The sequence below is a fragment of the Gallinula chloropus genome (assembly GCF_964237585.1).
Source record: "Gallinula chloropus genome assembly, chromosome: 4".
In the NCBI taxonomy this organism is placed as follows: Eukaryota; Metazoa; Chordata; class Aves; order Gruiformes; family Rallidae; genus Gallinula; species Gallinula chloropus.
This window is the reverse complement of record NC_140088.1, coordinates 52,848,629-52,873,258: the sequence shown is the minus strand read 5'-3', so window position 1 is coordinate 52,873,258 and position 24,630 is coordinate 52,848,629. Positions and strand designations below refer to the sequence as shown.

Here is a 24,630-nt window from a genome sequence, read left to right as displayed (position 1 = left end):
GGCGCACGGCACTGCCCCAGCCTCTACCCTCCCCTAGTTTCTCCCTCTTCCCGAGAGGACGCGTCCATCGGGCACTTCACAGCTGCCTTTTCCCTCAGCAGTCGGTGTTGCCCGCGTGCCCCGGAGCCGCAACGCCTCCGTCCCGCTCCGGTACCAGCCACAAGGCACCACCCAGCCCCCACGCCATTTGCCTCCCTTACACGGAGAGGTTGCAGGGAGGGCCGCCCGCCCTTAGGAGCCAGTGGCAAAGCGCTCCAGGGCCCTCAGGAACGTTCCAGAAACTTCTCACGACTGTGCGAACCGGGCTCATGCCCCTGGCCAGCAACTGGGAAACCAGGAAAGCAAGTAACAAAGGGTAGCTGTGGATCACTCTGAGTTATGAGTTAATAAACATAATATATGGCAAGTAAATTAATCTTAGCCCTGTAAATTACACCTACTCCACTGCAGGTCAGAAGTACCAGTTCGTTCTGGATTGCTGATAGGTATTTTTAAACAGCTTTACCTCCCCTCCCTCTCCTGACTTTATGACTAATGGAGGCATGAAAGACCACATTTGCTCAGTCAAAATGTCTTTTTAGTTGTTGATGGTTTTAAATGCTAACTTTTGTTTCTCACATTCCCTTGAAATGAGTAATTTTAACCCTGGTGCTCCATTGATTTGTTGCCTGATTAACAACCATACTGCTAATATTTTTATAGGTAACAAAGGGAAAATAAATTCTTTTGAGCCATAATACTACCATTTTAACTCCTGTAGTAGCCTCTCCAAGACTGTTCCTTTAAATGTTAATTCCGTACACAAATTTGCAGCTGTAATTTTCCTGAAAGTCACATAGCTGTAAGATCTGTATAAAAGATACATGATAAAAATCTTGTATTCTGTAGAAAATGAAATCCTATAACCATTTAGGGCTTTTCTTAAACATACTCTGCCAAGTATGCAGTCTCTGCTCAGTTGACTAACCAAGTAACCAAAAAAATCTCCTTTAATGTAGTATCAGCATGATTAATTAAATCTTGCAACATTTTGTTCATAAGTATAAAGTGAGTATAAAAATGGTACCATACTTGGATACTGTCAATTCTGCTTAAAGGTATGGTTTCTTGTGAAGGAGTGAGCCAGTCTCAATAGCTGATTGTCACTGAAGGAATTCCACCTCCCTGCAGTTCTTCTCCGCATACATCCACATAAACAGTTTCTTCTGCATTGAGTCTGTTGTGTGCATGGCTCTGCTGAGTCAGCAGAGTTTAACTCACTGCACTAGCAGCACAGTAACCTAGGTCTGACTAAACACAAGGATCTAGATAAAAGTTGGCTGTCCTCTTCTAAAAATATTCAAATACAATCCCTGTAGTATTCAAACCACGTAGCTTAGCCTTTAAAAGGCTGAAACAAGACAAACATCAGCAAAATTATTCTTTTCCATAGATAGACACATACCCATCCACACTTACCAGTTCTGTAAAAGCTGTTAAACCCACTAAAAGCAGTGCAGTGAAAAATGTTTTTCTATGTTCCTTCTTCCATCTACAACAATATTAATACTCAAATCCCACATATTTTAGACTTTAACAGGTCCCGTTCAGATGTCATCCATACTATTACATATTTTTATTTTTCAAACAGAGTAAATCCCAAATCACTTAATTTACAGAAGGGGAACAAATCTAAAGCAAAATTAATACATCCTCAAACTGAAATACTGTCTTTCTTCTAGGAAATCATAAATTCTAGATGTGGCGACGGACAAAACTGCAATCCCATGCTGAAACTTCAGGTGTAAGAGAAGTTGCGAAGTCTCACTCTGTGAGACTGGGCAGACAGAAGCCTTTGATTGACTATTTTAGAACTGCTCTGAACAGATTTGATCACTAGAGCCTGTGGAACTGAATTTACGGTCCTGAATGCTTGAACTTTTTGATCCCATTGTTTAAAACGCAACTTCAGCCATGCATTTTATGGAAAGTGCTCATGAAAAGCAGTAGAAACAGCAAAGGGAAAAAAAAATTTCAAAGCAGCACTGTTGACATGATGAAATGCTGTACAGATGACCAGATCTAACTCTGATGGCTATGGGTAAAAAGACCCCCAAAAACCATTTCAAATTAAACTTTAGTTAAAAAAAACCCAACCCAACTTCAGGAACAGCTGGTCTGTAGATTACAAACATTTAAACAATTTGTGGGAAAGCTGAATTTTGTAGAAGAATTCTGATTTTGCCAACATCTTGCTTTCTCCTGCCTTATATGGATGTGACCTAACATTTTTTGTAGTATTCATCTGTAAATTGTAGAAGACCTAACTAAACAAATACTGTTTAAATAAATATAGGAGAAAGTATATTAAGAAAAAAACCCAGAACAGTGCTTTACTGGTTTTTGCCAAAAATACATTTTTTATTATGAAATTATGAATATGAAATTAGCCAAGTCCATGCACAGGTCTTAAAATCACACCCCACTCCCCCATCTTCTTTTGTACCTTCAAAATTATGTTTTAGGAAACAGAACTATTATTTGTAGTTAAAATTCATTAAGTCAAGTAAAACATCAACCACACTATAGGGCTTCAGTGTGCTGGTGGCGAAAGTGATAAGCCATTAGTTTTGTGTGGCTGAGTGCCATAAACTGGCTGAAGGATTTATGGCTCTGTTAGCACAGTGTTACTGAAAACATTCAGTATTTTTCATGCCCTCAGAGGCACAAAATTTTAATTAATTGGAAAATTAATTTCTTCCCCCCCCCCCCCCATCACCAATTGCCAGATTTTTAGAGAGCACTTTGAGGCTATCAGGTGATTTTACATTGCATTTAACACACTGAACAATGAATGTAAAATTATGTGATATTTTCATATATAAACTGAGGTTTGGGATAAATAATTTGATGGTATATAAAAATAAGAACTTTGGTTCTCTGGGGTCTCTAATTGGTGAGATATTAGAGTCATCACTGTGGTTTTCACCTGTGTCATTACCACAAAGCAAATTTGTTTTTTAAAAGAACATGTCAAAGATACACCATGGGTGGGTACTGCAATTGAGTACTTCAATATAAAGAGGGAGAGAGGACAACACCCCACAGGTTGGGTGGAAGCTTATCTATGTGGCTAAGCCAAAGGACAGTTTAAAGGCCAGTTCAACAGCAGCTTCTGTGACTGAGTCATGAAAACAGACATAACACTCCTGAGGTTTTGGATGCAGAATAAGTCTCCTGGGAAGAAAAAAAAAAAAGAGAAAAAAAAAAAGAAGTTATCTTAGGTGTTAACTTCCCTCAACTGTTTTATATTTTCAGTTGTACTCTGAGGTTTCAGTAAGATGTAAAAAACAACTGCTGTGTAAGACAGCTAGCAAATTTCTGTGGCTCTCCTGCACTGACTTCTTTCAGTACCGTAGAATTTTCAAGTGGGTTATTCCCTGCTCAGTTTTCTCAAGACTGGAAAATGCTGTTCATATTTTCAACATCTGTTTGCATGGTACAGGTGTGTTTGCAAATACCCAAGTTTCTGGGCTACAAGATGCAATCAGGGTACTTGGGAGCAAGTTGCAGTATGCAAATATTTACTAATTTTTAACTTCATACAGCTGGGAAGGTACATTCCCACATTGCAATCTAATAAGGTCTTTTAGGGAAAGAGCTAAAATAAGATGTTAATTGTAGAATATTTAGAGCTGGAAGGGATGTTAAATATAATCTAGTTCCAACCTCCTGCCATGGGCAGGGACACGTCCCCTAGCCCAGGCTGCCCAAAGCCCCATCCAACCTGGCCTTGAACACTGCCAGGGAGGAGGTAGCCACAGCTGTGTGGCTTCACCATCCTCACAGGGAAGAATTTCTTCCTAATACCCAATCTAAATCCAGCCCTCTGATCATCTTCATGGCGTCCTCTAGACCAGCTCCAACAGGTCCATGTCTGTCTTGTACCAGGGACCCCAGAGCTGGATGCAGTGCTGCAGGTGGGGGTCTCACCAGAGTGGAACAAAGGGAAAACTGTCTCCCTGGACCTGCTTGTCACACTGTACTTGATACAGCCCAGGATACAGTTGCCTATACTGAATTACTCTGATACGGTGAAAGCATAGCCTCGATTTAACTGGGTATCGGCATTTTTGTTTCTACTGATCTAGTAACAATACCAAATCTAGAAGGTGAATGTAGGTAAGGAAGAGACATCCAGCTGTCTCCTCCAAATACCACTGTCTACTTACCACAGCTAACACGTAGACAGCACAGTAGATGACAGAATGAGTAACATAAGGGTAGTGGGAACAGTATAGAGCTTACTGGCCTGGCTGAAACAATACAGCCTGAACTGTGAGGAAGTGATACATACTGCTTTCTTGTTATCCCTTATTTCAATTATTTCCAAAAAATGTATTATTTATACTACTTAATGCCTAGAGCAGCATGCTGTTCTGTCATGCAAATGCTATGTAGCAATAACTTTATGTGTCATTAAGAATATCGCTTAAAATTAAGTTTAAATAACAACACAAATCACAGTGACAAATCACAATGGCAAAGCTCCCAAAGCAAACTGGGTAGAGAGAACTCCCTTTCCAAAAATGTCAAATAGAAAATGGGTTGATTTGATCTAACGAATTAAAAATAATCAGCCAGCACAACCAATTGTTAGCCTTTCTTCTTTGTATCACTGAATCAGAATTATACTTGAAGGCCAGAGAGGTGGGATTGGCTTACAAAGCAGGGAATGGAAAGGTAATAAGGAGAAAATGCACAGTAATATGAGTACAACTAGGGCACTTCAGCATGCCTGCAGCACTGCAAAGGGTGCCAGCTCTGTAGGGTTCACGTGCTGGAACAGGGCTCTCCTGAGTTCTACAGCAGGTGGAACATTACACCAGTGCAACTTCCCAGATCCCAAATCAAAGCTCCCTCAGTCACCTTAAACAGTTCTGTGATGTGCTACAGTTAAATTTATTCTTAAAGAGTATCATGGCATATTCAAAATGGAAGACTTTTAAGGACATTAATCTTTAAACTCACCCCACAACCCAGTAGTTCATTGTTGGTGGTGGTTTCTTTGGATCAGTCCAGTTATCAGGAGAGCACTCAAACAAAACTCCATGTTCAGTTACCACACCTAGGTCCTCAGCTGCCTCACTAAATTCTGAAATCCCGCTGCCTGCTTTTTTCTTTATTGAAAGAAAAAAAATATATGTGAAACATTCATATAGAATGAAATATTTTTACATAAACACTAGGCAAATACAACTACGTAATTTCTTCAAGAATCTCTGATTGCAGTCAAAAAACAGACTTAGAAGATACAGCTAACTTGCTTTCAGGATGCTTTTCTCCTCACTTTAGGTACTTTGCTATCAGCAGGCGTTTCTATTGTATTACAACTCTGAGGTAGATACATACTCCTTTTTTCCCTTCCCTTCTAACTGAACACTACTTCTCTAATAAAACATCTGAGAAAATACAGGTTCTTTTGAAAAGTGTGTTACAACAGCTAAAGCTCTTACCTTTCTTTCTCTGTGTGCCTCCCTAATTAAGAACCACGGCAGTAAAAATCTGTTGAATAAACTTGGGCAGGCAGGAATTTCTTTCTGTAAATAAACAGTTGAAGCACTATGTCCAGAGTGTTTTCCTGCTCTTACTCGGTATGAGTGAATAAAATGTATAGAAGATAAAGACTTTCTCATGTTCCATTGAGGGTTTAGGGCTCTCTTTTGTACAGAGCTTTGAATAAATGTCTACAGAAGTTCATTTGTTTCTACCTGAACTCCTGGTACCTGTTTGGTGAAGATAAAACAGCATGTATGAAGTCTACATTTATCTCTTTGATCTGTCTTCATGCTCAGTCTTGAGTCCAGTAATGCCATAGTATCTTTCACCAGAAGTGCAAGGGGAAAGAGACCGGAGTGTGCATGGAGATAAACACAGGAGGAACGGTGAAAGAATTTGTCACTAGTTTAGCTCTTCTACCACTGAAGTTAAAATAAACTTACTACTCCTTTGTGAATTTCTGTGTAAAAGTGAAAAAAAAACCCCAAAACAAACCCCCAAGCTTTAAATACTTTTCTTCTTTTTGAAGCTTGAGAAGTGAGATGAAGTTATGGAAACAGGAGTGGAAATCTCTCTTAAACAAATCTGTTTTAAGAGAATTGCCGGGACAGGGCATCTCTGGATCTGTCAGTGAAGGTTCTCTTCCAATCAGTTGCTTCAAATGTGAAAGAAAAGGTTTTCTTGGGGAAAAAAACCCTCAAGGAACTTTCTCTGCTATATGCAGCAGGAGAAACCTTATCTTTCAGTCTGCCTACAACATTGAAGATGTGAGGGCTGAAGAGCCCCCTTTTCTCTCTGCAAGAGAGAAGACGTTCAAAACATCACAACTACCTTCATTTCTCAGAAATGGTAGAAGAACATGAAATCCACCCTAGCATCTGAGAAACAAAATGACTAATAGTTGACTGAGAAAATGTCTTTTAAGTTTCCCTAAACATGCTCTGGATTAATACATAATACTTATTCTAAATGACTACTAGTTCACAGAGTGGAAGAGTTTTCACAATAGATAACCCTTCCAACATCTTTCCTTAGTATGTAAAATTGTTTGAAACCCCGTCCTTACCAATACTGCTACTGAAAGTGATTTAAGGAATATGTTAGTACTCAGTCTAATAATCTTCTCCACCAAAAAAAAAACCCCAGCATCGTAAAACAATTTTCAAGCTGCCATTTCTTTATATTTTAACGCATCTTACACTATGCTATTCATACTGAAATACTCAAGAAAAGGTATATATTAAGAGGGAATATTTGGTGGAACTATCAAGATCTGTACTTTCATATGCATTAAAACTTCTGTCCTTCCGATTTTATTTAAGAGTAAGAAAATGCTAAGATGATGATGATGAAGAAAATGAGGCCAGTGCTGGTTATTACATATAATAAGCAGTATAATGGTACATTGCTGTATGGGACTTCTTTTTTGCCAAGCAATGTGAACAAGAGAAACCTCTACTGATTCTTTTACGTTTTCCTCATGCCCTGATGCAGCCTGCAAATTTCAGCATTAACTGCTGGAGCCAACATGCAAAAACTACCCCAGATTTCTGTAAAATAAAAACTTTGTTCTGCAACCCATGTTCATCGGTTATTTCTGATTTTCAGAGCAGAATGAACCCAGCTGCTGCCTGTTGTTCTTAGGTCTGAAGAAGCCAGAAAAACATGTGCTGAGGTAGCTGTGGCCAAACTAGAAGTTTTGACTTCCACATGTGAGTGTTTCACTTTTTATGAACTACACCTAATGGTTGAATGGTCTCTTTATTTGGGGGTTGGTTTTATTTTTCTTTTTTTAAACTATAAACTGTCTGTTTAACAGTTGTAACCAAAGGCATTTTGATAAGAACTATTTGTGCATTCTGTCTGTTTGTTTTCTGGCTTCTACATATACCATCATGCCTAGAATACACTACTCATTGTGAAAGTCCTACTCAGCCAAGCCCCAGTGTCATATGAAATTGACCCACCAAATTAACTTCTTTTTCTAACACTTAATTTCTATATTATTTATAAGGCACATTGGTCTAACCAGAAGTGACTTCCTTAGTAACTTTAATAAAACATAAAAGAATTATTCTGCTATTTTCAAACTGCGTTCGTTCAATTTATACTGTTATTTCCCATTTCTCCTTTAATTGTCACTTTAGGATCTAAAAAAATACAACTGATGGACAGTATTCTGCCTGGTTTATAGTTACTATTTCTCTTTTCCAAGAGGCCTAAACAGGGCACAAAATTTGCAGAGATAACATGTTCTCCTAATTCAGTTCATGTGAATAAAAATCAAGAGTGCAATTAATATAGTAGACTTTTAGCAAAATTAAGTGTCCATTGAACAGAAAACTGATCTGAATGCAGTATATCATAAATTGATTTTTATAACTGTTGTTTAGATTGCTGTGTTACTGCTACCACCTTACTCCAAATGGATCATTAGAAGTAAAGAAAAAAATTTAAACACAAGGCAGTGCAGTTGCTGACATCATATCTGTCCATTTTGAAGTCTACTCTAAATACTAACTGTTCACATAAAGCTGTGGCAGATGGAATCAGGCCTCAGACTAAATACAGAGCAAGACTTGACTTGGTATCTCTGTAACAGGAAAGAGCCTTACCTACTTTTGACATCCCACCTAATTCCAAATCCAAGAGGTCTGGCAGCATAATTAAAAGGAAACAATTTTTATAGCCAGTCCTCTTTTAGTCCAATATCCACGTGAACAATTGCAGATATTTGTGGATTGCAAACATATAAGCATATTGGGTAGCATAGGGAACAAAGGCACCGAGAATGAATGACCCTGTGGCCATCAGAGGTCCTCCTCAGGTTGTTGTTCAGACACGCTAACAGTACAGCGAAGGCAGACTGTGCTTTCACTGCTCATATGAAACACCTTCTGTGAGAAAAAGAGGGCCTGAATTTCCTTTTGCTGAAAACCTGAAATGCCCTCCCAGAATTCAAATGGCCAAATGCCCCTCATTTGTTGCTTATAGTTCTTGAACCCAGGGCATGAAACTTTTTGTGAAGTTACAAACAGGAGTCCTAATATGAAACAGAATAATCAAGTACTATATTGGAGACAGTATTTTGAGGGCATTTTGGTGTGAGAGCAGGCCATAATCACATGCAAATTTGGTTGGAGGGGCAGAGAAAGAACCTGTCCATAAGAGCAAAAGTATCAGGTGCTTTAAAAACAACCACACACATGCAAATACACCTGCTAGTGAACTATTTAAACAATGAAAACAGTCTGGAAACACTGAGTCAAGAATGTGAATAGAAAAACAGGAAACCAAGCTTCCATACTTCTTTCCTCATGGACTGTTGAAAGATGGAACGAATTGAAAGACAGCAACGATAGAAATTCTCGATTAATTGAGGGTGCATGGAGCCACCGAGCTCTGTTACTTCTTTGTGAGTTGGAGTAATAAAGATTCCTTGCATCGTTTCCAAAAATAGATAGTGGAAGAGGGTATTCTCAGGACCAGATGTCAACCTTGAAAAATATGAGAATTCATTTAACATTCAAACAACTTTGAACTAAGTTTCGGTTAAACAGCATACACTTTTGTGTCTTAAAAACAGAATTGTTTCTTCTGGTAACTACATCAGAGTACAAAAATGGATACAGACATTAAAAAGGTTTCTAGTTCTACACCAAATCAATCTTTTACTTGAACTTTCAAGGTGTCATACTTGGGATGTGTATATTCTAGTGACATTCTTGACAAACAGTTGTGTTTTCTAATTAAACTCTCCATTTAAGAGTTTCACTTTCGAGAAACCTTGTGTAGCAGAGTTGTGGTTACAATTAAAACTTGTGTGATCTGGGCATATTAAAAAAAACATCCTGATGTGGCCTTGAAAAATTAAATGCTGAATGAAAAAAATATTTTCTTACTTGACAGTGTTAAGGATTTCTGTATCTTTCTCTGAAAGGTTCTTTTTGAGGTTTCCTAAGTGAAATGGATTTGGTAGGGTTTGTTTTTTCCTAGTGACCTGAAAAGCAAACACAGATGAACTAACAGAAAAAACAGCTAATGGAAGAACAGAATCAAGCCAGCAAATCACCGACTTGGAAGGAAATAACACAGCATTTTTTAAAAAGGCACAAACAGTTACATCAGCGTACAGTGATGAATATTACAGCCTATTTTAGACTGAAATGGATTAGATGCTGTTGTACAACTGTACAGCAGTTTGTTCTGATAACTTATGTTTATACCCTTATTATTTGGGCTCCAGTTATTTCTGCTGATTCCAATGAGCTGTGCCCATTTCAGTCATGTAAAAACACAAATAGGTAGAAGCAATGGTAAAATAAAGTCAGCTGTGATGCTGACCCAAAGCTTCCCAAACAACAGAAGTATTTTCTACTGAATGCAGAGTCTCTTAGATTTAGTTTATAGCATATTGTTTAAATAGCTACTGTAATTTTTAAAATAACTATCACTTCCCCTCCCAAGCCCACCAGAGCATCATCAATTATCTTTGTTGTCAGACCTGATCCATTACCGACTGGGGATTACTGTCATGTTCCAGGGGACCTTCGTTACCGTGGTCAGGCCCTCCACTGCTTCGCGTAGGGCTCGGCTTACGTGTCACCAAAGTAGAGTCACCAAACAGGCTCTTTTTGCTTGCTGGAGTGGTTGCAGATTTGGAAGTATTTTGTAGCTTACTTAGGATGGGTGAAGTGGTCAAAGTCTCCAGTTTGTCAGGTGCTGCAGGAAGGAACCAGTCAGCACAAGATAAAGGGGGAACTGAAGGCGAATCTAGCCTTTCCTCTATGCTGGCATCTATTCCTTCCAGCTGAAGTATAGTGGCTTTAACCTGATCCACATATATGCAGTCCGGTCCTGGATTCCCAATCGCTTTTGATGCACAGCCTCCTGCCTCTAGCAGGACACACAGCATGAAGTGCCTCTGTAGACAGAGATAGCAAAATTAGCCTCTGGTTTAACATACTGTATGTGCTCTATTATATTTCTATCTTACCCGATGCTTGGGATTTAGTTATTTGTTCTAACAAAATCATGTTCAAGGAGATCTTTCTGTTACATTACTTAAGTTTATCCAGTAAACATAAAAGCTGTCATTCACAAACTCATTTGTTGCTTGCTTTAAAAAAAGTCCACAAATTCCACATGTAAAAAAAACCCACTTCTGAAATGAGTTTTATGAAAATAAATCATGAAAGTAAAAGTATTTTCAAGCAAAGTGAAAAGGCATAACAACAATGAACATTTATACTTAAACTTGCAAGCTTTACAAATGTATAAAAAAATAGTAGCCTAAGAAATTCTGTGCTGCAATTTAGCTATCATACAAGTATTTTGTGAAGTCACTAAATAAAATCCCTGGAGACCATTGATTTTACTGAACAATGGACAACATACAACAGCAAAACAAAGCATCAGAGAACAGGCATGCTGCAACTGTCAACTTACCAAGCCAACTATCAATAAAAAGTATCTTGCTTCAGGTTCCGTGTATCCTGTAAAACTTGAAACTTCACATGGCTGGATATGATGATGTGGAAATACTTCCCGCCATATCACTAACTGACCAATCTTCTGTTCTGCTGCCAAGGGTAACAGACAATAGTGCCGACAATATAAACCTATATCAATGAGATCTTCCTTTGGCAAGTGATTACCAATCAAATAACCCTTAATTAAACAAAAAAAGGAAGTGTATTCAGTAACAAATCCAACATCACCACTTCTCGCTTAAGACTACTTCTCATATAGAGGTATACATGCTCCACATGCATTGAGACTGTAAGCTTTCTGGCCAGAGACCATATCTTTGGCACACAGCTGTATAACAGGTAACAGTGAGTTTTTTGCATTACATCTGAAGAATCAAAATACTGAAATACAAGCAAATAAACCATCAGCATATATGCAAGTTATCAAAAGCGAGCTGGGAAATGCATGACAGCTTGCAATACAGAGTTAAGGTGCTTTAATTCTCATTTAGTTCTTTCTCTAGAAATACTGGTATTTCACTGGAATTAATGAAACTCCCAAAGTAGTACACAGTGTTTCTCAAACCAAGGGCATTACAGTTAAAGCGGTCTCATTGTATTTCTTGTATTGTGCAGCCCCATTTGTGCTAACAGTTTGGTCCCATTATAGCAGCAGCATAAAGAACAACTGTGTGATAAATTCCTTACAATGTAAGCTTCCTTAAAGCAAAGGCTGCTACCTTCCTCTACATTTAATAAAGGCCAGAGTGAAAAAGGCTGTCAATACAATTTCTCAAGTCTTTGGTTTAAAGACAGATTCACCTGTTATCTGTATTAAATAACGTCAATGAACAAAGAAATTTCCCATTAGAGTATCATACAGTCTCAGTCGAATTGACTCACTTGACTTCCTTACTACTCTCTCTCCCGTCCTTGGATCATACACCACAAAATTCTCATACAAGACTTTCAAAGTAGTATTTTGTTCTGTCTGATCATATAGTACATAGCACTTCCTGATGCTTTTTTTTCCCCGATACAGGGTTTGAATTTTAGGTCTGTCACTAGCAAACACATTCAAAGTAATTATACTTTCCTTTTTTCATGTTATAAGGTTCTGAAGCAAGTTATTCTATGACTGAGTTAGATTTCCAGATGCATTTTCCTAGTTTTTAGACCTTAATCACTAATACTACCTTGTAGAAGAGACAAGAGCCCATAATCACATATAATCTTCTCATGTCATAATAATCTTCAGACTGTGGGGGAAAAAGAAAGGCACAGTATACTTTTTAATTCAGAATTTTCAGTTTATTTACCAAACGCAAGACATCTTATGCCAGTCAATTGTAATCAATATCTTGTTTAATACTTCCATTTTTGACCACCACTTACTACAGTAAAGCAGTTAATACTAAAAAGCTAAGTGGAATAACAAGTGTTTAGCCTCCATTATTGCTTTTTGTCTCACTACAATTTTCTGATCAAAATAACAGATTTTCTATTTAGTTCTCATTTGTCCATAAACTATTTATATTAGAATATGCTAATTGTTAAGAATTCTTAGAAGCAAAGTAGCTGAAGCATAACTATTGACACCAGAAGCCCTCCCAGAGTAAAGCTTCCACATCAAAGCATATTTTCCCCAGAACGTTACATTACCCAAAATACATCCATGCATTCATCTTTTAATCTAGATCCCCAGTGCTCTCAGACTAACAAGAAATGCTATCTTTAGGTGGATACAGTGTATTTTAAATTAACTGCGTGCAATCAATTTCTGTGCAATAAACTACAACTTAGAAACACAGCTTTTTGTAAGTTATCATCCAGGTTGTTTCCTACAGTGATTTTTTTTTTTCTTTTTTTTGGCAAGATGGACTATGCCTCTTCCTACCTTCTATTTTAGGCTTTAAGAACCATTATCTTTTGTCATTAAGAATATTTATGTCCCAAAATTGTTATGCTAAATAGGCAATCAAACAAGTTATTCTTATGCTCAATTATAATATACCTATCAAGAATATAATTTTAACTTAAATGGTCTGGAACATGAGGAAGGTCTTTCATTAGAAAGTGAAACAGATTTCAATATTTGCACCTCACTGTCATATACAGGGTAGCAAAAACCATGCACAGTAAATGCCACTTAAGTGAATTACTTTCTTCTCTTTTAACAGTATTTAAAATATGCATAACTTGTAATTGCTTTCTGTAAACTGGAAAATTATATTCAGTGCTCCATAGGAGTTTTCATTTTATTCACAACTGCTTGAGGAGACAGTTACATATACAAGGAATGTAACAATCATCAGCGATGTTGAAATTAAGTGTCCTTCTAAACATCCCACAGATTTAAATGGTCATAAATCCTGGGCTTTCAGTGACTAATCCTGTAGGATTATAATATGGCTGTAATGTTAAGTGTGGAGAGAGATTCAGGATAAACAGAATGGGTAAAATGACGCTATCTTAAAATAAGAATACTACAGTATACCTTTGCTTTGACTCCTACTTGATGTTAAAAAGTGGATGAGTTTGGAATTAGTGCTTTTTTAGACTACTGAATATGACATCAAAGAAAATACATACTGTGCAATGCTATCAGCAAAAATAAAACGTTTACCAGCTCTGCAAAGTCAGCCGCTTCCAGATCACTGAGTGCTGTGTCAATTTCCATCTGAAATATTTAAACAGCACATCTTAAAACAGTTTTCCAACACATTACCTTACAGTAGTCTCAGAAGATTAGGATTCATAAGTACAAAGTGAACGGATAAAACTTTGAGTGTACTTTTCAGTCATCAAATATCAAGAACACCTCAATTCATTAAAGAAAACTCCATCTTAATTGCTGTGTATTTCCTTCTTTGAAACTGTAAAATTTCTCTGCTTTGTGTGTGCGCTGAACCTGCTGCTTGCTATAAAGGAGATGTCATTCTTCCTTTCAGTGTGCTTTAAAACATGAGGTCTAGAAAGTACCCCTTGCAAGCTAAAGACAGCTCTGAAATCTGGCAAGCTGTTGTATCCAACTGAGTTACTAGGAAAAATCTTTTTCACAATGGATTTTGTTTTTGTCTCTGGAAATTGCCAAAACTTTCTCAGACATTACCTTTGTTCTGCTGCACCCACTTGAAGCTAGCTTATTTCTGTTAACTGCAAGAGTTGTTGGTTAAATTGAAGTTTTACTAAAACCACTTTCCTTTACAAAACATGGTACTAGGCACTGCAGTTCATGTCATCATTGTGCTACTTAATGAAAACAACCTAAAATGCATCATTTGAAACTTCCAGGGCTGTATTAATAGCCTGCCTCTAATTGAAATACATCAAGTTTTTCAAACAGAGAAGTGTCAGCAAGTCTGTTGGCAGTCGACAACTAACCAGTATCTCAGCTTTTCCACAGTTAAAATTTAAATGGCTTTCTGCCCAATGAAGAACAGACATTTGTAGTTTCATATTCCTCACATACTATACAGATCTTCACCAGAACTTAAGCAGAAGTTTCAGATTCTGCAACAAGAAATTTTTTCTGAAAAATCATGGACAAGTTTGGAAAGCAATGGCTCAAACTCAGTTGTTCTCCCAATTCCCTTACAACCTAAAATTTCACAAAAAAGTAACAACCTATCACCTGAACTAGAGACCAAAGTGTAATAGTATCTCTCTAAAGAAACTTGAGAGAAAATAAAAAATGTACAGAGGGAAAAAAATTGATCACCAAATAGTACACAGGGAAAAAGAAGTCCCATTTCTTGGATATGAAAAAAATGCATGAAAACAGAGGTGCACTAGGTTGCATTTCAAATCTATCCTGGGTTGCTGACTGACCATATTCTACAACTACATGTTACATTTCGTTCCCTTTTATTGCATGGATTTTGCAAGTGAGTGGATGGGCGTGTTACAGGAGTTTTTCACTTGCATAGTAGATCCAGCTCTGGACTTAGGACATGCGACACACTCCATAAATCTGTGCTTCTCTTATCTAAAATGTCTATAACAGGGTATTCTCAGGTATACATCTTATAAAAGCACAAATCTGACTGATATTGTCACAAACACAGTGGCCTCAAGCACATTTAGCAAAAAAACCTGTATCCAGACACATACTACACGGCAAGGTGGAAAGAACTAAATCACTGCCAGTCTGCTAGTAAAAGAGAAGACAATTCATGTTGTGGAAGAGAGGAGAGAGAAGACCACGCCAGCACACACAAAGCTATTTGGTAATGAACTGATGCACAGCTTGCAATGCCCATGGCCACTTCTATTACCGAATAATAGCATACCTGAAATAATTCTGCAAGCTTTATCAATAGTAAAGCTGAAAAACTTACCACTTCATTGCCTCCCCTCCAAACACACTTCTGTGAAAATTGTACATGCGGTCTTATTAAATATAAAAATCAGAAAACCAGGGAAGTCCTAGTTAATGTTATCCTCAAATGAAACCCCTATAAATTAAGTAACCTAACATTGCAGAACATCCAAACTCAGTCCTTTTGAAGAGCCATTCCAGGAAGCACTGACAGTTTTCCATCATACAGCCTCTTTATTTTCAGTGACTACAGCGTTCATTTCTTTTGTTGTTGCTTATGAAATAGTTTGGATAATGGAATTTATGTTCAGCTCCTCATCTAATAATTAGAACTAGCCTTAGCTATGTTATGCACAGGCTTACAAATATTTTGGGTCTATCCATGAAAGAAAAAGCTCAGTTTCTTCCACTTTAGGCCCAGAAATGAAATGACTGATAATCTCAGGGGTCCACTGCACCTTACGCCCGATACCTGATGCTTCTTGAATGAAGGACAATATATAAATATTACCAAATTGCAATTTAAGTATGCATGCTGGAAGGAAAAATACCTTAACTGGAATCACACCATATTTTTATGTCAAATAATTGCACTAAATAGAAGAAAAGATCCAATTTTATACTACTACTTTCTTGCTAAAGGCCAGCAGATGTAAACAGTAATTAGCTACATAGTCATATGCTTACTTCCTTGAATGAGACGACCTGATTTCATTAAATACCTACAGTGTAGATATTCTGTATGTGAAGCTAGTCTTTTCACTTTGGGTTCTCTTCATAGTTAAAACACATGAAGCCACAGGAGTTCTAAGGCACAATTCATTTAGTACCAAACAGCTGAAGTCCAGCAGTTTCATTGCTACTGAACTGCCAGATTTTCCCAATTAAATCATAGGAAGAGTTCAGAATTTGCACTTTAACTGCAGGCATTTGTTTTGTAGCTCTAAAAGAAGGCAAGACAGATACTACCCCAACTTGCTACAAACTCAGTTAAGTGAAGAAGCTTCATTTTGCCTTATTTTGCAATGAAGCTAAAAACCTAATTTGGATAAACCCTACCCCTCTATATGATTAAAATAAGAAACAGTAATAAAACCTACATGGAGTAACAGCTATTGATACTGATGAGATTACAGAAATTGGAAGGAACAAAAAAAGATCCAGGAGAGCGCCAGGGTATTTATATCATCTTGAGGGAGATCATCCAGAGAGAACTTTCATCAACTCTGTGCCACCCAGAAGTCTCAGAAAGTCTTTCTGATGAGAAACTAAAAAGCCATTATTTTGCAATCACCCAAATCAAAATATGTTGTAGCAATGCATTACAAGGAGCACTTAACCCTCAGGCAGGGACATGTTACATCCCTTTATAACAAACTAACATGAAATCAGAAAAAAAGAAAACTACAAGCCCTGTGGAGGAGTAAGGGAAGTTGTCTGGTTTGTTTCTAAACAAAATCAATTGCTAACACGGTTAAGTTATTAAAGAACGTATTTTACACCATAATTCACAAAAAAAAATAACCACAAGGGCTTAAAAAAAAATACTGAAAGTTGATCTGGATACACAACAGGGAAAAAAAATCGTACAAAAAAACCCAACCAGAAAAACCCACCACATTTCGGAGGGGCTTTCTGCATGTAAGCAAACCGCCAGGTTTTGTCCTAAATGAAATTTCACACGTTTTCCCCTACATTCTCTGAGGATTACACCTTGTTCACTTAGCAGAACTTACTACATCAATAAGAGGTATTATAAGCTTGTCTGCCAACTACTGGACAACCTGACTAGGATGTGCTTATCTATGCAGAGACTAGCTATGCAGGAAGTGTGTTACAGAACCTGCCACCCAGTAAGGCGAAGTTTTTCTAGTTGCAACCCCTGTTTCAGACTTCAATTTGCCTAATTCAAACTCAATTCAATATTAAATTTGTGTAATTCAAACAAATATGCAATTCCAAACAATAGGATAAATTTCTGAATAAATGAACCATGTTGGTCTTACAACTCCATTGCTGAAATCTCCTGGGGATTGTTTTCTGTTGGAAAAAAATTGTTACAATTGTTTCAAACAGGAGAAACATCATGGTTGTGCATTTTGATGCAGTAACACAAATTCTACAGTGCATATCAAAAACCACTTCAGAGAAGACTTCACAGGGATTATGCATCACAGATACATAAAATCTATTATTTTTATTAAAAAATCCCTACACTAATACTTGTCCTTATGATCCCTACTGTAACTTCTTAAAGTCATGAAAACTAGCTTTAAGACTGAAAGCTATAATGTTGTTTATTATGATCTAGTTTTTGCCTTACTACTGCTTAAAGCACAACTCATTCTGAGTGGGAGGTAACCAGACACAGTAAAAGAGAGTAGAAAAACTGTATCTTGATGGTGTAAAAAACCCGCCCCAAATGATATATGGATATTTACTTTGATTCCACATCAGCCATTTAATTCTTCTAAACTAAAAATTACACATGGGCTTCTGGAATATTATTTTCTACCTGGAAAATTACTTAAATGATTGAAATCGAACACAGAGTTATGCACCAGGGGCTGCTTTCCCTCCTGCATATGCTAGTTGTTAGAGAGACACGGTTGGGTGTGTGTAAATAGTTTTGGTTGGTGGGGTTTTGATTTTTTAAAATTCCTGTTCTCTTCCTAGATAACTCTGAATTCACCCTTCTCTTCCTTGGTAACTCTGAAATTACCAAACTACATTCATAATAACAGTCTGTTTCCTGTGGGAACGATAGCGTAGTTCCAAACCTTAAATAAAGGATCATGTAGGAAAAGTGGTCTCAGCTGGGGAAAGCACTTCTGTGAATTATGCATTAAGGGCAGAAGATACCTGCATCAGTTTTTTGGCCTCTGGTGTACAAGTTTTTTCTAGACAGCCCTGAAAACAGCCTTACCTTGACTTCCTGAGGCAACGTCAGCCAGCGCAAGCCCGGGAGATTGTCTAGGAACAGGGCACTGCAGGTATCGTAGTGCTGAGCACTGGGGCTGGCGCTGGATTTGAGCCGTGCAGGCTGCAGCGCACGCTGGAAGAACAGGTTGAAGAAGTGATCCAGGCGAGAAACATTTTCCACCTGGCAAAAAGCGCTGAACAAACATGAACTCTGAGTTAGAAAAACAGGGAGAAACTTGTAGCTTGTTTGTATAACCCTAAGTACTAGCGAAGTCTCCTTACAGCACAATACTACAGTTGGATTATTGCTGTTTAACATTCATTTTAAACATGAAAAACCCACTAGGCCAATATCTTGGCATTACCTACAAACAAAAAAAATCCCTGCCCTGCTGGAAGTAGTAGAGTAGTGTAAGTACATGGCTAACAGTAACTTAAGGCAAGATAATAATCAGCTTCATTGTTGTGAAAACTAAGATTTTTTTTTTTCTTTATTTTAGTAATTTACCTATCTTTGGCACATTACAGATATTTTTGGTTGCTTCAACCAAATGATACTCTATACTTATATCTAACATTTGCTATCTCACATTCAAAGCTAAGCTTTTCCAGAAATTTGTATAATATAAAATAGTTGCAGGTTATTAGAAGTACAAGTTGCTCCTTGTCATGAAGTGCCATAAGAAAACATCATAAGAAAAAAAGATACCACCTGACATTACATGACACTATTCTTTCTAAACTTCTATGGTGTTCAACACAGAAAAATAAATACAAATATTAGGCTTTTCTCTATGGCATACACACTTTAACCCTGAATTGAATGCTGCAAGCATTCAAATAGCCTACCTTGGCCATTTTATTTAGGTTACAGTCAGACTGAAAACTTTCTGGGTTGTTTCCAAATGCAGAGGAAGACAATCACTCTGCCAAATAAAGCTGAGGAGTCTTGAGTGTTTACTTTATTAAAAGTATAACACTGATTCATACATACATTTTACTGACAGTGCTATAACACTAAGGATAACATTTGTAGAGTGCTGTTGACATCCACAGTGACTTAAGATTATGTAAAAGATTTAACCTAATCAAGGAAGAATCTTTCTGAAGTAACAACGAGCGTTTAAAAAGAGTCTTACTAGTGTTAAAACTGAAACAACGCAGCAAGAACAGAACCCAGTTTTATTGTGTCAGTGTGAAAGAACAAAGAAATGCCATGTAAAAATTGAAAATGAGTGTTATTAGCTGTCTCTTTCAGTGAGTGTGTCCTGGGTTCAGCTTGGATAGAGTTAGTTTTCTTTCTAGTAGCTAGTGTAGTGCTGCAATGAAAAACTAGTGACTGAAGAGAAAAAAAAAGAGAACTGACCTGTCTAAAGAACTGTACATAAATTTCAAGGTCCTGACAACATCTTCAAGCATGTTCCTCAGCTGAGAAAGTGGCACACTAGAAAATAAAATTCAAACACACACTTTAGCATCTTTTCTGTGAGTAAGCACAGGCACCTTGGGGAGAGCTATATTCTTCACAGGCCTGTATGTGAGAGTTCGAGTGACTTGCCTATGATGACACAGACAGTAGTAAAGCTGGGGGTGGGGGATGGCCTCCTAGAACACATAAATATGTAATATTAGTGCTATTTTTCAGTAGCCAGGACTTGACTTTACCAAACATGTATTTCTCTAGTCTACATGCATTTCTGATATAACAAGACCTTACTCCCTTTAAAAGAAATGAGAAAACCCTTCAAGAGCAGATATATATGCTGTGAACAAAGTCAATAATAAAAGAGTACAATCACAGGTATAAAAAACAGTTAGAGGAAGAAGAATACATTTAAGCCCTCCCATTCTTGCTTTTCTGTACAATTTGAGGACGGATATTAAAAAACAAAATAAAAGGATAACAAAGCATTTTAATTAAAACTCACTTTTCTTCAGGAAGGCCAATTACAAGCAATTTGTCAGATTCTTTCCAGTAAACAACTTGAACCAGTTTTCCACATAAGAAGAGGGAGGAACTAAAAAAATGAAAGCAGAAGTATTTCTGTTAACACTATGAAGTTATGAAAGACCACTGTTATAAAGCAGAATGATTTGTATGTGTTTTATATAACGAGTCTTGTGCTCGTGTGTACATGCAACTGGGTTAGGTAATTCTGTTATTACAGATGCTCTGATTTCTATTTCAAACAGATCACAGAAATACTAACAACATTTTCAAGCATACACAGGATGAGCAACTGCTACTGAAGAGCCAGTTGTCTTCTGTACGATTCAGATGCTCTTTAAAGGTCTTCCTGACATATATCTGCCTAGCTTTTAACACAATCAAATTAGATCAGATCACAGTGAGGTAGCCAGAGGCACTCATGAAGGTTTTGAGCATATTAATCACAAAATAATTTAAAAAGACTCCATGCTTGTTTTGAAAACACACCCAAGAGGTATTTGAACAGATTACCTGAGTGATAAACATAATCTTAAACTCTCATGCTGTCTGCTTGTACGGAAAACTGCTTTGCAAAGCTCAGCAATCCCAAAAATCAAAGACAACTTTTCATTTGAACCATAAAGCAGATTAGAACATCAAACAGAATGAGACCCACTGTTCTGATTAGCAGCAAATCATACATTAGGCACCAGCTGATCAGATTAAACATACTGGTTGCTGCTAAAATGAAGACCTGTAAATAACTTCAACACTAAATGTAGAACAAAACTCCATTAGTTAAGAAATACCTTAGTGTTCCCACAGGTCATCAGAAAAATTTCATGTTTTGTTTGGAAAGCAGCTTTCGTTACAAGTTATGTATTTACAGTGCAGTTAAGGACAGAGAAATAAACATCCATATTCCAAAAGATAGACAATACATTTGCAGACACAACAATTATCATTATTATTATTATTATCATCATCATCATCATCATCATCATCTCTTCTGATAGGAAAAGCTTCCAAAGGAGAGCTGGGGATTGTCTGTTACATATTTTTTTAAGAGAGATTAGACAGTTCATAGAGACCAACAGAAGTGCTTCTATAGGTTTAGAATAAGAAATTGGAAAACCTTTACAGCAAAGGTGAATCTGTGCTTTTATCGAATTCTCTGTTATTTTTCTGATGATACCATTGGCATAGATCATCAAGCAATGGGATGATTTGTCTTTTGGATGCGTTTGAAAAATCTGCACATGTCCAAAAATGGTTCTACATGGCAGAATTTATATCAATAATATGTAAGCATTTAAAAGGAATTAACATACCTCAGTGCTAATTAATATTTATGTGGCACTGCATAAAAATGCTGGTATATGCAAAAGATCAAAGGCCTGTGTTTGATACCTGCTGCTAAAGGAGCCAATCCACACTCCTACTGATCACTAAATCAGTAACGTGACTTACAGTAACCTAACTAGAAAGTTATAAGTGTGGTTAAAACTCATTACTTAATAAAGCAGGATACCAACAAATCTGAGGGGAAAAAAAAGAAATTAGAAGATGCTAGTGTAAAAAAATGAAAATTATTCAGTATTAATTTTCTGGAGATCAAAAAAGCATTCTAAAGCACTTCAAGAAAAGGAAATATTTATCAGTGGAAAGCTCAACTTAAATGTATTAAATGTGCTTTTTGCCTTTTGAGGAATTCCTTATTATTACCAATGTTATCCTCTACTGCTTGCACTCTCTGTTCTTGGGCATGAAATCCCACTTACATTTGGCTTATCAATCCAGGTTTTGTGTCTGACACACAAGGCACCAACGTGCAGAAGAGAATCTTGGCTGAGACCACCTCAAGAGATGAAAACTCATACACTAATTCTCAGTGGGAAGAAGTGTGAAACTGAGAAGCAGTTCCTGCTGTCACACTTTTAATTTTTCTTCCAGAAAATCATCTACCTTAAAATATTCAACAATATCTTGACATAGCTCCACCACTCCCTATGCTGCTCCAGAAAGTCATTTTTATTACGCTTCTTACTAGAGTCCTGGTGTATGAACACAGAAGTCATTTCACATGTTGCAAGTTGAATGTTTTAATTTCACTGAAGCAGTGGTAGAATTTTGTCTGCCATAGTAGTGCCACAGAACCCAGTTTAGATAAGGATGTTTTAAGGGATCACAATTAAAAATACCAGTCATTGCCACCCATGACAAAGAAATTTCCCCAAGTTAATGCACACCCAGGCTGAGCAGTCCAACATCAGTTAAAACATTACTGCCTAATGGGTTAGCCTTGTTTTATTTAGAACTTGATACATGACCCACGTGGTTCTTCTGTACACTTATGTATAAAGTAATAAAAGTAAAAGAACATGAAATTTCAAATACTTTTTACCTGATAATCTGGGTACCTGTCACACTTTCCAGTATGTCAGATAGTGTGAGAAATATTCCTCTCACACTTTTCAGTTTTTGGGATGCTTCTGATATGGGGTACTGATAAAGAATTTCTTGCTGTGAAGAAAGTCAGCTGTTAGTTAAGCAAAGCAAAACAAACCAAGCAACAAAAAAAATAATCACAAAACACCCCATGGAAAACAAGGTAAGTTAATGCCAGGAAAAAAAAATATAGTTTTAAACATTAAATCTTTTATCATATGCTTTCAAATGGTATCAAAACAAGCAGTGGGCTGCACAGGCTTACAGGACGGTTCTAAAATACACATAAATGTTTTTGTCAGTTAACTTTTCTATTTTATAGAAAAGAAGAATTGACTTTTAGAATCACTGTTGAAGAAACATAAAATGACAAACATTATGGCCATTGCATTTTACAGCCTAAAATACACTCTTAACAAATCTGATACCAAGAGAAAACTAATATATGCATGTTTTTTTCAATATTTAAATCAAACATATAGCTCTTTAAAACCCACAGTATACAATGTCCAATCTCTCTCTATAAACCTAATTGCTTTACATGTATAGCACAAAATATAACTGAGGTATATACTCAAATAACAACATATACACCATAAACCATTTTAGCACCAAACCTCTGACTGACCACCTGTGTCAGCACACTCTTCAAGAAGTCAACTCGAAACTGAAGATCAGTAGGGATAAATATGTGACAACTACTTTTCTCAAACCAGTTCATTAAAATAAATGGTCTATTAAAGCTTTTAAAAATATTACATTAAGTGTTTCAGCAGCCACAACAATATAGTAACAGGCAAACATACGATTCCTTACTCTTACTATTTCTGGCCCATCAGGGTTTGGCAGAAAGGAATCCCTGTGGTATTAAGCCTGTCCAATGCGAAGAGCATTGAAACGAAACACAGACACAATTAACGTGCCTGTTTATGTCACTAAGCACAACCAAACAGTGCCAATACCCACTTAGAAATTTTTCTCTCATCAAGATTAAAAGAATGTAAAGTTTCATTACAGAAGGACCTGGCAAACTCTTCAATTCTTATCCAATTTAATTAGCTCTATTTTCAAATACTCATTAGCATCAAAGATTTTTTTTCTTCTTCTTGACTCAATCCCTCAGCTGGGAAAAAACCTGCCATTTTCTAATTACAGCACTACAAAGGGCTAGAGAGAACCTTCCCCCCCCCCGCCTTCCCCATGAACCAGGGCCTTCACACAAAGTTCGTTTGAGAATTATCCGGACACTTTCCCAGGGAAAGAAAAGATAACTGTAACAAAAGGTCATAGCTGTATCTTATATAGGTATTGCTGAGTTAGCAAGGTTCAACACATACAGCCATACAGGATCAGCTGTCTCAAAAACAAGGCCAAAGTTCAGAGGCCAAGGAGAATAGAATTAATAAATAAGTAGCAGCTCATTTCTTCAAAAGCTTAAGCCCTCCCTCAAGCCAAAAAAACTCCACAAACCTGGACACAATATCTAAACAAAGGGCTTATCAGACAGCTTCATTTTTTTTATTTTTTTTTTTTACTCCTTTCTCTAACTGAGCCTAAATAACACACAATAAATAAATTAGCACAGTCTGGACAACTTCTGAAATGCTAAAAGAAATCGTGTCACAATGGTGCTGCCCAGCTAGAAACCTCCTATAATATTCACAGGGCACTGACAGTGAATAGGGGCTTTAAGTTGCATCTTACTTAAGACTGACAAAGAACCAGTAGATGAAAAGGTAACTGTGAATTCATCAAGATCAATTGCAAAAACATAGAGAAATGCTACAGCAGCACAAGTCAGTGTCTGTATGAACTGAGCTATCTCATCAGCTACTCAGTAATACCTACTTTGCACGTATGCCCAAGCCATGCTTCTAGTAACACCATCGCAGAGGAGGAGGACAAACATCACTCCTTTTAAAACATGGTGTCACCGGAATGAGTTCAAACACGTAAAGGTGTTGCAGTGTATGCTGGTACAGATAATGTATGTCATAACT

At 37.1% G+C, this 24,630-nt stretch overlaps 1 protein-coding gene across 2 annotated transcripts in view; it reads right to left on the bottom strand.

Moving 5' to 3' along the window:
- Nucleotides 1-2,993: 2,993 nt before the first annotated feature.
- The window catches only part of INTU (inturned planar cell polarity protein), a gene marked incomplete at its 5' end in the record, with an annotated part of 48,988 nt that continues 27,351 nt past the window's right edge, over nucleotides 2,994-24,630 (bottom strand). For both annotated transcript variants that reach the window (XM_084262853.1, XM_084262852.1), the window contains 12 exons: nucleotides 2,994-3,216; nucleotides 5,011-5,159; nucleotides 8,846-9,035; nucleotides 9,441-9,538; nucleotides 10,043-10,462; nucleotides 10,987-11,208; nucleotides 12,206-12,268; nucleotides 13,636-13,689; nucleotides 18,257-18,446; nucleotides 19,619-19,696; nucleotides 20,181-20,270; nucleotides 22,587-22,705. In XM_084262853.1, coding sequence (XP_084118979.1) covers nucleotides 3,105-3,216; nucleotides 5,011-5,159; nucleotides 8,846-9,035; nucleotides 9,441-9,538; nucleotides 10,043-10,462; nucleotides 10,987-11,208; nucleotides 12,206-12,268; nucleotides 13,636-13,689; nucleotides 18,257-18,446; nucleotides 19,619-19,696; nucleotides 20,181-20,270; nucleotides 22,587-22,705 — 1,785 coding nt within the window. In that variant the 3' untranslated portion in view covers nucleotides 2,994-3,104. The remainder of the gene's footprint in view (nucleotides 3,217-5,010; nucleotides 5,160-8,845; nucleotides 9,036-9,440; nucleotides 9,539-10,042; nucleotides 10,463-10,986; nucleotides 11,209-12,205; nucleotides 12,269-13,635; nucleotides 13,690-18,256; nucleotides 18,447-19,618; nucleotides 19,697-20,180; nucleotides 20,271-22,586; nucleotides 22,706-24,630) is intronic.